Raw genomic sequence first — 17,883 nt, 5'->3', positions numbered from 1 at the left:
GTCATAGCTGTGTCATGTTCTAGTCATATGGTTATACAGGATCTGAACACTGATACTGATATTGCGCTGAAAGTAAATGTGGCAATGCCTATGTCATGTTAATGGGACAGCAGAATTGAAGTAAACAAATTGCTACTTTCAAAACTTAGTACAGCAATTTTCAACTTTTCTATTCAATGTAAGCGTAGTCAATTTAGAAAAAAAAAATGCAGACGAATGACTTAGAAAATATTTTACATATGATACCTGCTCAAATTAGTTTTGCAAGATGAACATATATTAAAGTCCCATATATTTACATCGTGTTTAATCTAGCTATATAGACAACCCAAATTACATGAATGTTCTAAAATAAGTTGTAAGAATATATATACAACCCCGAATAATTAGAACATTTTTATGTAAATCAAATGGATACAAACATCAATAATTAATTTGGCATCTCCTAAGCAATCCAAATCTGGATTATGAGAAAATCTTGTGAAGCAATCAGCCCTAGGATTGGAGGGAAAGAATTGAAGACTGCTAGCAATTCTTGGGTCTGAAGTAATTTGGAGGAAGAGATGGGCACCTTTCATTCATATGAGGGTATGGTTGCATGGTGTTGTATCCAGGTAACTCCATTCGATACTTGCCTTTAATCTGACAATAGGGAAGCTTCACTGTGTCTCCATCATTGCACCATTTTGGCAAGCGACTAGAATCGTTCTCAAAAATATTGAGAATGTAAGCATCTTTTATCTGCATTTATTGCATAAAAATAAGCCCATATGCGCCTAGTTAAGAAACTACCAACAGTAAAGTTCTTTAACTTCTAAAATCACAAAAACCATATACATTGTGAACTAACACCAACCCTGCTCAACAACCTAATTTCACTTTGTAAATTTATTTACATATTGTTTGATTGGAGGATGAAAGGGGCAGGGAAGGATTGTCATAGAAGTCCCTTGTTTGATTCAAAAATTTTGATGGGAGGGCAAATAAGGTACAAAATCCCTCTCCTCCCATTTTTGTCTCCCCTCCATAAAGATTCAAAACATAAGCCCATGTCTTACAGACTTACAGTCATCCTTTAGCTAAAGTGCCCCAGAGCTCACACAACAAATGAAACACAGAATTTGCAAAACCATTTTGTGCTACAGCTCAGTTATGAGCTTAGAGTGCACGCATACAAAAAAAAAAAAAACTATACAATCATGATAACATATTATATATGCTCAATTATTCCCATAAATTTTCTGCAGGATAAAATTCAAAATTTACAGTAATATTGCCATCCAAACGACAGAAACAAACTTCCCAGCAAACTCACCGTAAACTCTGTCACTTGAACAGAACTAGCAATTGGATCAAACAGTCCTGCTTTCTTGTACATCTCAAGAATATAAGCAATGCAAGAAGCTGATTTTCCATCACTGTAGACCCAGTCATCGTGTTCTGGAATTGTCAGCAGTTCATCAAAAGACGATCCACGCTTTTCAACTTCAACTAAAATTTCAGAAAGGTCAAGTCCCTGTAGAAACACAAAATGGCCACATGGTTCACTTATTTTCAGCTAAGAAATTGCATAATATCACAAAGCAGTTAGAAGGGAGAGAGATGCTGCGTTTGTCACAGGTCATATATTAAGGACTACAAAATACCTTGAATAAACACACACACACACACACACACACACACACATTTACAGATAAGAAATAAAATTATTATTTATAATCATTATACAGCTTCTGATCAAGAATTTAAATTTTTGTTTCTCCCTTTTCAAGTGAATGTGAGCGCATGCATATGTGTTGCAGCAAGAAACAAGATTGCATCATACTTTAGTTCCAAGTCGTTTGTTCAAGGCTTCATTCCACATACTTGCAGCATATTCAGGTTGGACTTGACTCCAAATTGTCATAACACAAGCAACCTGCAGAGCAACAAAGTAAATGCTCAAAAGATTAATTCATAAAAACATTAAGCTATGTTGCATGAGGCTAAAACATACAAAAGAAAAAATGAGAAGACAGAAACAACACACAAACAATAGTTGATGCCACATTTTGTGAACTTATTCATCACTTCTTTTATTTTATTTTTTTATAAAAAGTACGAACTTTTTCTTCAATAGCAATAGTCTTCTCGGGTGGCAGATAGGCAATTATAAGTAAAACTAAATGAGATGACGATAATGTGATTTGAACAAAATTATATACAATTCAAACAACTTGCAAAGAAAACTCATTGAATTTCTGCAAGATCAAGAATGTGGTTTGTTTTATTCTGTTTGAAAAAGAAACATAGGTTAGAACTTAGAAATGCTCAAGCTTGGAATTAAGAGTGCAAAATTCAAGATAGTTGAATCTATTGATATTGCAAATGAATTGAAAGTTAAAGCAGAACATCTAACTAAATTAATACCACATTAGCATCCAAGGGGGGTGGATAATTCCCATTTATAGTGTCTATCCAACTGAAGATCATGTTATGGTAACCATATGGTTTTCCCACCATGCTCACTGCAAACTCCCATGCAGCAGTCTCATTAAACTTGGCACGCATGCTAGGGTGCAATGGGAGCAGTGCAATATGGGGATTGGAATCATCTTTATTCAGTTCAAAGTCCCACCACTCTTCCCATGGTACCAAAGCAATTATAACTTCTCCCTGCAAACAAAAAAGTGAGGAAGGAAATAAAATGCCTGCAACTTGACTCCAAATGCAGCTGTGGAGATGTGAACCATTATACTTTTACCATCAATTGCTCAAACAATCAAATTACCAGGGTGAATTATTTGTCATAAAAGAAAATCTATATATGTTAACATGATAAATATGTTGCACTATTTTTCAATCACAATTTCAAACTGAAACTGAAATCATAATCTTTCTACTCTGATGACAACATGGTTAACTTAAGGAATTTACAAAAATTCTTTGAAAATTATATCAAAAAACTTAAACTCACACAGGATTGCAGAGATGCCATATTTTTAAGGATAAAATTATTAAATATTATGAAATTATCAAGAAATAAATATGAAATATAATGCAATTTAAATCTCTTACATTTTCATCTTCGTTTCCTGACTCCCCAACCCAAAGCTTTCCATCTGGGTCCCTAAGGCAAACAGCAGTATGACCAGCATAGGATCCACTGACCCACTTCTCTAGAGTCTCAAAAGCTCCCCATCGTCCTCGAATTTTCGAAATAGCAAGGAAATCTCCAGATTGAATGTCATCAACACTGATATTTGTAACATAAGGCGGAGGGCGTGCTACAAAAGAAGCTTCCATATGTTTCTTCAAAAAGTTAATATTGGAGTTCTCACCCCACCCAGTATTTGTAAACAAAGGGAAAACCTCCCAAAGCGCTTGGAGGGTCCCCAACATCCCAGCTTTCAAGAGGAAAATTGATAAGCCATGGTTTTTTACCTGATTGCAAAGAAAGTAAGAATCTCTATAACAAAACTGCATGTTTCAACACTGTACTTAGTGATGGTGGACAGAAGAAAGATAATCACTTACATACTCATACTCAGCTCTCCCTGCCCACTCTTTAATCTCAAGTGTATGCTCCCGAGCCAGGAAATAATAATCCCACGTCACACGATACGGGGTCGCAAAAATATAAAGATCCATGCATGTCCAACTGTGAGCATTGCTAACCTAGAATCAGCACAAAGAAATTAATCAATCAGTTTCTGCTGAATCCCAAATCCAAATATACTTGCACAAAATACTGAGTGACATTAATCTACTTAACTTAATCTCCTCTAATGTAATACAATCTAGGTGACCATCGAAGTCAGATTTCTGAACCTTTCAAATGACAATGCAACCAACCAAAATCCACCAAACTACAACCCAATCACATGATATAATCTATGCATTCTAATGTTAAGAAAACACTCTCTCCATTAGGTCTTGAACTATCATTCAGACTCAGTTTCAGCAAATCAAGTTTACTTAGCCCAGATAGAATATAACTAGCAAATGAAAGTTCATTACAACGAACAAGACTCATCATAAAATTTGATTTTCTTTTTACAAAAAAAAGTGACCCAGATTTGCAAAACTCGAAATTGACAGAGAAAAACCAAAAAGGAAGATGAAAATCTGACCTTTAAATGAAGGGTGCCACCACCAAATTCAGAACCAGTCTTGTTATGAAAGACCATCCAAGCTTTGTTCTGATAGAAGCAAGCACCTTTCCACTGGAGATTGTCATCTGGGGAAGAAGCAGCACCAACGAAGACAGGGAGAATATCCACTGCGCTATGGAGAGAGTTGAGGATTGGCCATGAAACCTGCCTCGGCAGCAGAGGAAGCACGTCTTGGGGATGAAACGGCGTTTTCAAAGCCAAAACTTGAAGGCTAGTTAGAAGGGTGCTCAACCACGCTATTTTGCAGAGCAAAGAAGAAGAAGAAGAAGCCATGGGAAGAGAGAAGCAGCGAGATCAAACTCTTCTCAATGGAGAGTCAAACCATATTAGCTACTCAAAACCAATTGTTTGGTCCCAATCATTACAAATTCCGTATTATTTATCTTTTTTTGCAAAAACAAAAATTGTAAATAGGTGAGATTCAATTAAAAATGTATAAATATTTATAAAAAGAAAATATAAAATTTCATGTAAAAGTTAATACGAAAGGGTTATTTTTTATATTAAATAAATATTATTTGATTATGCATCTTGTCTTTTTTTTATTATTCAAAAAAAGGGGAAATATGATAATAGAGGTAAGAACAAGACTAGAAAATGTAAAACTATTCCGAGGTGATGTTCGTTTTATTTTTAATTGATGTATTCTTTTGTTAACATAAATATTACTTTGTTCGCATTCTTTTTCTTGTTTCAAAATTTCGTGGAGGGAATAATTTAAATAATGAAATTTTTGTTGTATATGTTTCATAAATTTCAAAGATAAAAAATAGTTTTTTATAATATCAGTACGATATATCGAATAGAAACAAGAGTAGAGAACCATCTAAACATTGTTTTTTGGCTTTACAATTAGTTGTCCATCCAAAGTCAACTTAAAACTCAAATAGTCTAATAGTATAATTAAAAATAACAACGTATTCTTTAACATAGAAAACAAGGCAAGGAAAGTGTACATTTTTTTCTTAATTATCTTTCATTTAGTATGTGCTTGATAGAACTTATTTAAAACAATTAAAAAATATTAATTCTTTGAAAAATAATTAAAAAAAAAGATTTTCTCATCGTAACATTGTTAAAAAAAACTAATCTTATATATGATTATCCTTGATTCAAACGAATTATTTATTGTAAAATATACTTATAGTTAAAAAAAAAATTGTAATAACGATGCTATTTACGCAATAAGAGTTGCTCAACTAAAAGGCTCGATATCTTATAAACTAACCACATTATATGTAAATAAAATTCACCTATTTAAATATATATCATATAAAGACAATCAACAAACGATATAAAATTCGTATACAAGGCCAAACGTTATATTCGATGTCTTGGTTGAACTTTTTAAAGTGTGCAGGCAAGTTTTGCACCTAATACGGTAGGTTTTAGGGATAAAAAGTATTTTGGAGTAGATGCTCTACCTATATACACGAAGGCATTGCATGAGTTGATCAAATCAATTTATGGGTGTATTTAATTTTATATTTAAGAAGGTCTAAATTATGATTTGAATAAAAAGGTATCTTTTTATAATTTTTGTACAAGTCATGACATTTTGAAGTTTAAATGAAAGATTAAGCACACTATATGTATTGAACTAACAAATTTATAATTCATAAGAAAAATTATAAACTAGGTGGATGATTTAATGTGAGAGGATAAAAAGAAAAAATAAAACAAAAAATTTGATAAGAAGGCATATCTAATGATATATAAATCCTATTTTACATTACCTTATACGTTAAATGTCTCAACTTTACATGTTTCATATAAAATTCCAATTTTTATGATAATCATAACGAGACTTCTTTAATTTCAACCGAAACAACATTAACCAAAATTTTCTTGGAATATTCTATTTGTAACTATGTATATACTAATCACTTTCTTCATTAAGATAGCGATAGCAACGTTCTTGAAACTTGCTGTCCTAACTTATTAGATAGAGATTTAAAGGTTATTATTATCTATAACAGTTTGTTGGTGTTAGTCTGTCATAAACGCTTATAAAGAGAGAATGCTCAAAATAATTATATTGTTTTTCTTGATTTGTGTAGTGAATATTTGAATAGAACTTCCACTTGCACTTCCACCGTTGATAATCCGTGCAAGAAACCTATTATTTTTCTCTGCATGTTTGGTTTAGGTAAGCAATGTCATGGAAAGTTTATCTAGGAGGACACGAACCTTTCTGGTTTGCATTAATTGCTTATGAGCATGAACCACGTTATCCAATTAAAAATAAAACATGGGAACCTCCAAAAGTAGCAATTATTTTAGGGCACGTGAGCCATCGTGATTTCTCTACGTTGTCCTACAAAATATACATTGAATCACACATTCAAAATCCAATGCCTTCTCTCACTAAACTTTAGTTTCTTATGCAACTAGTGTGTCATGACCCTATTGTTGCGGTGTAGTTGATTCATTATATGACTTTGTATTCTAATCATATTGCCACCTTTCGAAGCATAGTGTTATGTTTTAAAATAAGTAATTATATATGTGCTCTCAACAATCAGAGTGGCGCAGCGGAAGCGTGGTGGGCCCATAACCCACAGGTCCCTGGATCGAAACCAGGCTCTGATACAAAAGAGAAAGCTTCCGAATTCTTTTTATTTTATCATGTTTCAGAGTTTTATTTACACCACATTTAAGTGAAGAGCATATATGTTCTCATTATATATTTTTTTTCAATTAATTTTATTTGATATTTTTAACAATTAATAAAATTAATCCGTTTAGAAAAACTTCAGAAGAGTTTTTAAGATTTTATGAAAACAATTTATGATTGCTTTAAATATGTTTGAGTTTATTTTAATAAATTTTTAATATAACTTACTAAAATAAGTTCTTTTAGTTTATTTCAATTAATTTCATATAATCATATTTATGCCATAAAACCTTATACGATAAGAGTTTGTTAAATAATATAATAAAATCTTATATCATTTTTTAGATATAATTGATTTTTAGTAAAATAATATTAATTTATCTTCTAAAAACTAAATTATTTACATAATATGGTGTCGCGGAGGACCTTGATAGTTTTGGATGTGATGATGCTTATCGTTGGTGAAGGCTAGGCTGTTAAACGTCTTTTTTATTAGTTAAAAATAAGCTATTCATTCAAATCTTAGAAAAGTCAAATAAAAAAACTTCTTAAAAAATATAAAAATGTATAAATTATTTCTAACTTATGAAAAAAAATTTATTTTTTATTTCAATTGTTTCTCTTGTAAGTTCTTAGTTTATCTAAACAAACTAAGCCAATGTGTGATTAGATGGTCATAAGTGAACTTGCTGCATGTTGATATAGGTGATTGGTGATGGTGAAAGAGTGCTTAAAGAGATGTGTGTGAGTGTGCTGAAATGTGAGTTAAATAAACCAAGTTAAGTGGCCTGACAAAATCTGAACAACTAAAACAATCCAATGATAAAAAATATATTACTAGAGTCTAGTATCCAAGAAATTAGAAGGAAATCCAAATCCACTTAACATACATGCAAAACAACTTCCTACTATTTACTTATAAAATTCAAAATAAACCTTCAAATCCCATTTTTTTTCAACATCTTTAGAGTAAAATTATAGCCATTAATTTGTATTTTAAACAGATAAGATTAATTAGTGCAGTGTCATTATATTGTGTTTTCAACATTACAAGATGAATTGAAGTCTTTCTTCTACTCCGTACTTGAGCAAGGACTTGATATACACAACTGATTGTCATTATCAATAGCCTTTTTCACAATCTTTTCGATGCATTCATATTCGTACCTACAAAATAAATAAGTAAGATTCCTTTCAATTTATGTATGTATAGTTATTGTTTTCTTTCTACTAGTCAAAATTATTTTTCATTAATAATTTACACACACGTATGAAACTAAAACTTTTAACAGCACTACAATCATTAAGTCATAATAAAATGATGATTAGAAGACTTGTTCAATGTTTCGTAGATCTTCAAAATGAGGTAGAGGTAGTAAATGTTATAAAATTAGGTTTATGAATGTGATAAAATGGTAGGTAACATGATATATTAAATGCATGCATTTTATCAATAGCTAATAAAAGATACTATTCTAATTTTTTTTAACATTTATAAAAAGTAAAAAATAATTTTTTCAAGGACTAAAATTCAATTGAGTAATATTTTTATATTATTTAATTTATATTTTATTTTAAATAATGAATATCATATTACTGTATCGCATCATATATTACTATTTATACTGCGAGTGTAAATTTAAAAAAATTTATATTTGATCTAATAAATTATAATTTATTAAATGTAAGTTAAATAAAAAAACACAATACGTACTGGCCAGTTTCGAGATGCCATCCTTTCAAATTGGCTACTTCAAATAAAGCTGACCTCCATTTCAATACCTTATCAGAGTTCTTTCCATGTTTTTCTTCAAGTGTAGTCATGGCTTCATCATAACTATTTTTCTGATACCTTACGTCTGATGGGTCTACCTTGTAAAAGATTGGCCAAACTAAATGATTCTTTATTTTCATACACTCAAGAATTTTGAAGAGTTCATCGAGACACCATGAAGAATATGCAAAGTGTTTGGATAGAACAACAATTGATAGCCTTGATCTTTCAATTTCTCTAATAAGAGATGATGGAATTTGGTCTCCACCTTCTAATTCCACCTCATCCATGAAGGTCTTAAATCCCTCTCGACGCAAAGCATCATAGAGAAAACCTGTAAAAGAGTAACGAGTATCTTTTCCTCTAAAGCTCAGAAAGATATTGTAGCGAGGCAACGATTCGGCTACGATTTCCACAATCCTTTCGATATACTGATATTCATACCTGTAAATTTAATATTACAACATAAGGTAATTAACTTTTAATTCATGAAGTGAAGTTTATTTGACACCACTTATTCTTAATCACACAAAATTGTTTCATAAAGATAAAAAAATTATGTTTGACTAATTAATTTGCTTATTGAAAATATTGTAACACAATACAATAAAATAAAATAAAAAGAACACAAAATGAGAACAAAAACACACACACACACAATATCTTGTTTCTATGATAACATTAATGATTATCAAAGTCATTCTGAAAGGTAATAGGTGTTTAGGAATTAATTGCTAAGTATTAACAGTAATTGAAATGTATATTTAAATTAATTTTAATCATAAGATTTTCATTTAAATCTACAGTGAAAATAATTTATTTTGATTACAAAACAAATACACCCTTTAATAACTAAACTTCTCCGTTCAACACCTAATGAATATTTAAGAATGAGCTAGGCATAAACCAATAGTTTAATTTTTAACACTAATGCACCGCATCCTATTAGACTTAGATTAATTTGTTAAGTATAATAGTTTATCAAATTATTAAACAATATTAATTGTTCAAAATTACTATGTTATCACAATTAATAATTATAGTACAAAATCAGAGAAAAGAACAATTCACTCTTGAAATTGGGCCAGGTGATTCGATTATTTTTCATCTATGACATCTACATACAGAAATTGAAATCAACAAATAAAAAGTTGCTAGTAACAAGCAATTTAACATACTATTTTTAAATACCCCCTCAATTAAAAATATATTCATAAGATATTAACAATTTATATTGATTTTTTTTGTAAATAAATTTATAATGATCTATTATTTCAAAAAAATTATAAAATTAGAGATGTTAATTAAAAAACTATTCTCCCATTTCTTGCTTTCCAAAATCTAACTGGCAAATATGTCTTAAAAAAGAATGCATTTTTCAACGTCTGCTAAATATGCAAAAGCAATACACAACTTTGAAATATATGAAAATGATTGATGTTATTATTTTTAATTTTATAACGTATAATTTGTTTCATTTCATAATTTAATGATTTTTTTAACATTTTAATTTTTTAAATTATGATAACAATATAGTTTAAATTTATATTTTATTAAATTATAATTTATATGAAATTTAACGCATAAAAAAACTTACGTACCCAGCAGCACCGAAAGGCTTTATTTCACTCACGTTGGCAGCTTCAGTCAAAGCTGACCTCCATTTTTGGACCTTCTCAGAACCCTTTCCAAACTTTTTTTCATGTATATTCATGGCTTTTTCATAATATTGTTTTTGTTTCCTTACATCATCTGGTGCTACTTTGTAAAAGATGGGCCAAACGAGTTTGTTGTTGGTCTTCATGCACTCAACAATCTTCACAAGTTCTTCAAGACATGACCTGGAATATGCATATTTTTCAGAGAAAACAACGATTATGATCCTCGATTGTTCAATTGCTTTGGAATGAGAGGGTGAAATTTGCTCGCCATTCTGTGTTCCTTCATCATACATGAAGGTCCTGAATCTCTTTTGCCGCAAAGCATTGTAGAGATTACCGGTGAAACCTTGGCGGGTCTCTCCTTTGAAACTGAGATAAACATCGTACCGAAAATCCGTTTCAGTGGAAGTGGCATCATCTTCTCTGTTCTCCATGATCGATGAACCACAACAAAAGAGAGCAAGTGTGACTGCTTAACTACAAGTGCCCTAGGAGATGGAGAATGAGAGAGAATGTTAGCAATGATATTTTTACACCCCACTGTCCCAACGCAAGCTATGCTTTAAGACAGAACTTTAGTGTACTATAATTAATAATATTATTTAATGATAATTAAATTTTTATTTAGATAATATTTATAATAAAGATAGATAATTAAATCATTATTTAGATAACATAATAGTATGGGAATAATATTACTTTAAAGTTTTTTTTTCTTATATAAAAATTTTGTTGTACAAAAATCATTAATTAATTTTAACAAATTTTTAAAATTATATTCTCTTGCTTGATCAAACCAAAGAATCTAATTCTAAAATAAAATAAAAGTATTGGGACCCACACGGTTTAGTGAATTGGATACCTATGTCGTGATTAATTCATCTATTTCTCTACAAAGAGAGAAAAGCAAAATAAAGGGTCCTGATAATTCGGGTTCGTACAATGAATCATTCATCCTCTTTAATCATCTGCTTTGGCACAAAACCCAACACCTTTTATCTTTTCCTTTTTATTATCACTTTATTTTTCTTTCCAAAATAAAATCTCAATAATAATAAGCACGAAAGGGTAACCCAACATTGATATTGTAAATAGTAATGTCTAAATAACTGTTTTAATCTTTGAAAGTTTTGTTGATATCGATTTAATTTTTGAAATGTAAGTGAGTTAGTCTATGAAAGATAAGTAAAAGTAAATTGTCTAAAAATTGACATCAAATTAGTTTTTCAATAATAAATATTACACCAATTGAATCCCTAAATAGAAAATGACATTAAGGTCATGTTCAAAAGAAGTAATTTATGACATAATTTACTTTGAGTTCTTTTAAATACATTTTTAATCTTATTAAAAATGCTAAAATATTTTTCTTGTTTATTTACATTTTTTTTTTCATAAAAGTCACAACCTTATGACATGCTTGATTTATTTATTTTTAACTTTGAAACTATAATTTGGACATATCTTATAACTTAGACCAAACCAAAATTTTGATGTTTTCAGGGAAAGTAAATATGAGCCCATCAATCTCACCTTTGTACCTGAAAGAATGATTTTAATGTCCTCTGGTTTTGAAATTTTTTTTCAGTCTTATGTAATGTGTTCATCTTTCCTTTAAATTATGATTATATATATATATATATATATATATATATATATATATATAGTTATTTTCTAATTTAATTGTTTTAAAAACTGTAAAATAGGAAAACAAATTGAGAGTGATGATTATCAAAGGAGTAGGTATTATACAATTATCTGAAATTTACTCATTTTTTTCTTGTTTAAAGATTAAAATGATGTCAATTATCTATCAAACACAAAATTATGTCTATTTAACTTTCTCGAGATCAAAATTGATATTTACCCCCATTAATATTTGTTTTATATCTTTTATAAAACAAGCTCATTTTGACTAACATTGTTATGGCTGTTTGTGGATTATATTGATTATTGAGACAAGTTTCAGTTAGCCGAAAACAAGTAGATATTTTAATTTGGTCAATTGATTGGACTCAACCACTATCCGTCATGATTGGGTCAAGATTGAGTTGACTCTAAAGTAATAAAGAGTGTATATAATTAGACATTATATTCAACTAAATCATATTTGATTTTCAAGATTTTCAAGACATTAAATTAATAAACTTCTAAGACCTTCAAATTTTTAATATTCTAATTCTATTACAAACTTCCCAAAAATTTGATTAAATTTTGTTAAATAATTTAAGTAAAAATAATAATCCTCCAGACTAAATTTATATAATTTTGAAAATAGATGAACTTACTTAGGATAAACAAATTAAAAGTGCGACCAAACCTAACAAGAGAAGTTTTGTTGGGTACAAGTTATCAATTTATGTAAAAGTCTAATTGGTTTTACTTAATTAGTGAAAATATAAATGTTATAACATTACATAACATCATGCTGATTAAAATGACCAAAACTAGACGTCCCAAACCAATCTCCAAACATGAGGACAATGTTAACAACGATTAAGAAAAATTGATATCATATATAATTTTAACAGACATGTTAATCAGCTAAGACTTTCACAATTTTCTTGTGCTTTGTGTAGTATAATTAAAATGATAAAAAATATAAATTTGTGCAAAGCTTGTTTTATTATCACATTGGTTTTTTTTTTTATTATTATTATTATTTCTCCTATTTTAGATACACTAGAATTAGGAACAAATATACTTGGGACAAAGTTGGGACAGGAATGTGTGACAGTAGATGTCGATCCAATTGTCTGATATTTGAACTCTATAGTATGATATTTTAGGACAGAAATTAACGTTCATATAGATTAAGGTTATGAATTCAAGCAAATTTTGGACACTTTTTCCCTTTGTGTTTGGTTTTAATTTGCATAGTTATGATGGCTGATTGTATACTTATCACTTTCCCAATTTTATATATGGTCCCCACGCACTTACTCTTAGCCGATACCATTGAATTCATTCATAATTATACAGAAAAACATCCAATACGGTTTGAGGCAGGTGAAAGTTTCCTACAATATATGCCATGCTAATGAATGGCAACAAATTTAATCACAATGCTTTTCTTCAATTAATTCAATTTCTTTCCTATGGTAATGCCCTCTTGTATCTTTAGGGGCATTTACTGTTTCTGTTTCAGTAGGTGATCTAGATACCTATAAACTTAAAATTAGTGCATACTTTCACTTATCTAAGAACAAACTGCTGAACCTATCGTTTGATTGTTGTCAATTTTAGACCTTGTAGTTTCTCTTTAATTGGATCTAGCTAATTATTATTGCTTTTGGCTTCATTAATTCAAATTACTCATTGCAACTCTGTTGGAAAACAGTCGTACAACTACAAAATGAATCTATATTTTTAAAGCAAAATTGTGTTTGTTTTTATATCCACTTTAGTTTTTCATAAAAGAAATATGGATTTTTTTTAAATCATCAATCTTGTGATCAAAACCTTTAGATGATTAATGTGATAACATATTCTGGTCATGTTAGTAGTATTTTTTCTTTTAAATAAAAAAAAATCGTTATATTTTGGATGATGTAGGAATACAAATATGAAAATGATATAAGCGTTTTATCATTTAAGTGACTTTACTGTCATTCAAAAATTTAAAGAAGTATTATATATATCATAGGCAAAATTAGGTAGACGCTTGATTGAAAAGATTATAAAAGAGGTAGATGGGAAGGATGCAAAGTAGATGTAAGCAGTCCACATAAAATAGCTGTCATTATTTATTCTTGATGAGGTTCATAAAGGAATGATCCTCCATATTGGTTGGCATAATAAAGTGCAACCTAAGAAAACCACTTTATGAAATCCTATATTGAGGAACTTAGATAAATGATATTAAAGATGAGTGACACTTTATCGGTCATTTTTGGATTAGCATATTTAACAAAGTCATTTTTTCTTTTTATAACTGTAGCCTTAATACAAATGAAGCGTAAGTAACCATGCAAAATGTTTCTGAGGCCAGAATTCAGGATCATCTTGGTTTCTGCAGGGTCAATGTTTGAATAAAAACAAAATCAATATTTTTTTTTAAGCTACTTCAAAGTGTCTAATGTGGCCTGCATTGGATCATAGGGTAGCATCTGCATGCTTAGAGATAGATTTGAAAAGCAGATGCAGGAACTTGGCAATTTTTTAAATGTGGGTTTGGTCAGATCAAATATTTAGAGTGGAAAATGAGCTTCTTTTCATGTTGTACGTCACAAGAGAAGACCAACAAGAACTCATCCAAGAGGAGCAGTAAGGACTATAGTCACACAAAAGCTCTACCATCATTTGCCAACATGTGTTTCAAAACTGGTATTTTTCCTAGCTTCAGTGCTAATCTTTTCATTGTAAAAATTATGTCTGCTACTTCTGTTTGTGGGGTTCCGAGTTGCTGGTTTCTCATTATTGCATCGATTTTTCGACCAAGTTTTTCATTTTAATGTCTCATGTCTAGAGTTCAATGTTGCTTCCTCCGCAATTATCTCAACATGAAATCATAAAATGGAAATCTATGAAGTGCTTGTACAATTACAATAGGGTTCATCAATTTTGTAAGTGTTACAACAACTATTATGAAGCCACAACTTTATGAAATGCTGAAGTACAAGTCCTGTACATCTCTTTTGGTTCTGTTCTTAGTTTATTACTTAGTTGTTCTTAGCTTCTTGATAACATGTTTAGAAGCAATCGTTGAGTGTTGAGCCACCAAGTCCACATTCATCTTTGGACATCCTGTGTGGGGAGCTGCATCTTTGATCTTTAACTTTTACGCCTTCATCTTGTTATAATTAACCTTATACTCTTACTTTCTACCTCAATAGTTATCTTAATCGATAGTAAGAGTGCAAAGTAGTGGTTTTATAGTGAGCCTATATAGGGAATTTGAGCCTTATGAAACAAACGTTTTTCGATGATATGATACATAATTAAATACCAATGCTTAAAACCTGAACAAATTTCATCTTTAGATAGCAGCAAGCGGAAGTACATAGAAGAAGAAATAGCCAAAATTGGAAAAGGAAATATTACCTCTCAGATTTTTTCTTATCATGAACTATGCGTTGCAACTCGTAACTTTCATCCTGATAATATGATCGGTGAAGGTGGCTTTGGGAGGGTATACAAAGGACGCATTAAAAGCATAAATCAGGTATTATTTCAACTAAATCTATTTGAATATTATGCTAAGGAAGAAGTTCAATCAAGTTGTTGGTAAGTGTTAACCATGTAAATGCTGTGTTACTTACATATGCAGGTTGTTGCTGTGAAGCAACTTAACAGGAATGGATTCCAAGGAAACAGAGAATTTCTTGTAGAGGTTTTGATTTTGAGTCTTTTGCACCACCCTAACCTTGTCAATTTGGTAGGATATTGTGCTGATGGTGATCAAAGGATTTTGGTATATGAGTACATGGTGAACGGCTCTTTAGAAGATCACCTTCTTGGTATGTAAATGCTTCTTACACAATGTCTTCTAACACAATTCATCATGTCTACAAATTAGAGTAACATCCAATTTGGGTATCAAACTTGAATAAGTGCAACGATTAAACTAAGTGTAGCAGCAATGTAGCCTTTTGAGCACATTGGATCATCATGGTGATTGTTTACAATATAAAGCAAACTTCTTGCATATTAATGGCTTTAAGTAGACTATGTTTTAACTTTCCATTTGTGTGAGAAACTAAATAAAATTGCAAGACTAGCATCATGGACATTTCCCTTTTTAAACATTACCCTTAGTGATTTGTTTTTTGGGAATAAGCATTTTAAATGTTATCTGACCAACAACAAAAGAAAAATGATTGTCAGAACTACCTCCGAACAGAAAGCCTTTGGACTGGCGTACTAGAATGAACATTGCAGCAGGTGCAGCAAAAGGACTTGAATATTTACATGAAGTAGCAAATCCCCCAGTGATATATCGTGATTTCAAAGCATCAAACATACTATTAGATGAAAACTTCAACCCAAAGCTCTCTGATTTTGGACTTGCAAAGCTTGGTCCAACTGGTGATAAAACACATGTATCCACAAGGGTGATGGGAACATATGGCTACTGTGCACCTGAGTATGCCTCAACAGGTCAATTGACTACAAAATCAGATGTATACAGCTTTGGTGTTGTGTTTCTAGAGATGATCACAGGAAGAAGAGTAATTGATCAATCAAGACCATCTGAAGAACAAAACTTAGTCACTTGGGTATGTCATGAAACTTATATTATGTGCCTAAAATCATTCATAGCATATCTACTTGGGTATGTCATGAACTTTTTACTATGTGCCTTAAATCATGGCATTTTTCTGGCATAAAATTTCAGGATTTATAATCTAATCAATATGAAAACTACTTAAATAAAATTATGTTCAGACCAATATTAATATATATGCACAAATCTTCAGCCAAATGCCAATAACATTCATAATGTTTCTTCTTTTTAGGCACAACCACTATTCAAAGACAGAAGAAAATTTATATCAATGGCTGATCCATTGCTAAAAGGGAACTACCCAACAAAGGGTCTATACCAAGCACTAGCAGTTGCAGCAATGTGTCTTCAAGAGGAAGCTGATACTCGACCTTTGATTAGTGACGTGGTTACAGCCCTTGAAGTTCTAACGAAGAAGCATGTCCAAGTGGGTAAACAACAACGTATAAGAGAGACATATTTTGAGGATGGGGAATGCAGTTGAGAAAACGAATCTGAAAGAGTAGAGGATTATACAAAAGGATAATAAATGAAAAGGCTATACTGCTAATGAAGTTTGCGAAGCGTTTTATAAAATTTCATCATGCTGGCACTTGGTATCATTATGAAAATCAAAACATTTATATTTTTCCATGTTCAAGATTTTTTTATTGGTAGTTTTAGATGTTGATGATAGAGTGATTGACAAGATTGCTACTAGATTCAGAATTGCCTACTTATTGAGATTCTCTAATCAGTATTGTTTACAATAGACTCGGGTTCATGACAGGCTTGAATGATAATAATAACGTGAATTTTATTATTTATACGTTTGTTCAGATTTATATAATATTGAATTATCTAAAACAAATTTTGGTCCATTTTCAGCCAGGCTAAACACTAATCAGCACAACATTTGACTCCACAAATATTTATGTCTCATGATGTGTTGATCATAAAAACTGGTGGGGGGGGGGGGGCGCATTTTTAGAACCAATAATAATGATCAAAACATAGCCATGTACGTTTGGTAAGCAAAATAAAATATGTTTTTGAGTAAATAATTTTTTTTCACCAAAATAGAATAAAACCAATGCTAATATAATCTATAATTTGTATCTATATTGTAAAAAAATTATGTAATTTTCAGTGATGTATCAGTTTGCTATTTTTTCTATAATATTGATAAATTAAATAGGAAAAAGTAACTCTTTTTGAAATTTAAAAATAACTCTTTTTTATTTTAAAAAAAGCATTTTTCTTTTTTGTGGAATAAAATATATAAATATTTTATACAATTACGTAAATTTTATTGAATAATAACAAATATATAAAGTTTTATGTTGTTACTGTTAGGATTGTTCGACAGTACCTTCTGGGCTTGTACCTTATTGGCTTCCATTAGGTTACGTGGCAACTGAATATTATAACAATGCATTTCATTTATTTATTAATGGCCCAGAATTTTCAAA

At 30.4% G+C, this 17,883-nt stretch overlaps 3 protein-coding genes and 1 non-coding gene across 4 annotated transcripts; 2 read left to right on the top strand and 2 right to left on the bottom strand.

The window, feature by feature from the left end:
• Positions 1 to 120: 120 nt before the first annotated feature.
• LOC113846900 lies at positions 121 to 4,514 on the bottom strand. Its single transcript, XM_027475632.1, has 7 exons — positions 4,113 to 4,514; positions 3,517 to 3,657; positions 3,058 to 3,423; positions 2,410 to 2,655; positions 1,826 to 1,918; positions 1,316 to 1,516; positions 121 to 741 (listed from the first exon to the last, which is right to left on the bottom strand). The coding sequence occupies exons 1-7, from the start codon at positions 4,425 to 4,427 to the stop codon at positions 526 to 528; spliced, it is 1,578 nt and encodes a 525-aa protein (XP_027331433.1). The 5' UTR covers positions 4,428 to 4,514; the 3' UTR covers positions 121 to 525.
• Positions 4,515 to 6,674: 2,160 nt separating this feature from the next.
• On the top strand, positions 6,675 to 6,746 carry TRNAM-CAU. The gene has a single exon. It is a non-coding gene; the product is annotated as a tRNA-Met (tRNA).
• Positions 6,747 to 7,585: 839 nt separating this feature from the next.
• On the bottom strand, positions 7,586 to 10,745 carry LOC113847875 (probable disease resistance protein RPP1). Its single transcript, XM_027477173.1, has 3 exons — positions 10,147 to 10,745; positions 8,486 to 8,989; positions 7,586 to 7,938 (listed from the first exon to the last, which is right to left on the bottom strand). Exons 1-3 carry the CDS (start codon positions 10,638 to 10,640, stop codon positions 7,845 to 7,847), a joined length of 1,092 nt encoding a protein of 363 aa, XP_027332974.1. The 5' UTR covers positions 10,641 to 10,745; the 3' UTR covers positions 7,586 to 7,844.
• A 3,663-nt stretch (positions 10,746 to 14,408) lies between these two features.
• On the top strand, positions 14,409 to 16,916 carry LOC113846489 (probable serine/threonine-protein kinase PBL23). The gene is made up of 5 exons (XM_027474830.1): positions 14,409 to 14,532; positions 15,189 to 15,370; positions 15,476 to 15,665; positions 16,033 to 16,424; positions 16,665 to 16,916. Exons 1-5 carry the CDS (start codon positions 14,409 to 14,411, stop codon positions 16,914 to 16,916), a joined length of 1,140 nt encoding a protein of 379 aa, XP_027330631.1.
• The last annotated feature ends 967 nt before the right edge of the window (positions 16,917 to 17,883 follow it).

The sequence above is a fragment of the Abrus precatorius genome, unplaced genomic scaffold, assembly GCF_003935025.1.
Source record: "Abrus precatorius isolate BTA unplaced genomic scaffold, Abrus_2018 Scaffold8, whole genome shotgun sequence".
NCBI lineage: Eukaryota > Viridiplantae > Streptophyta > Magnoliopsida > Fabales > Fabaceae > Abrus > Abrus precatorius.
Note: the sequence above shows the minus strand (reverse complement) of the source record. Positions and strands in the feature narration are given on the sequence as shown.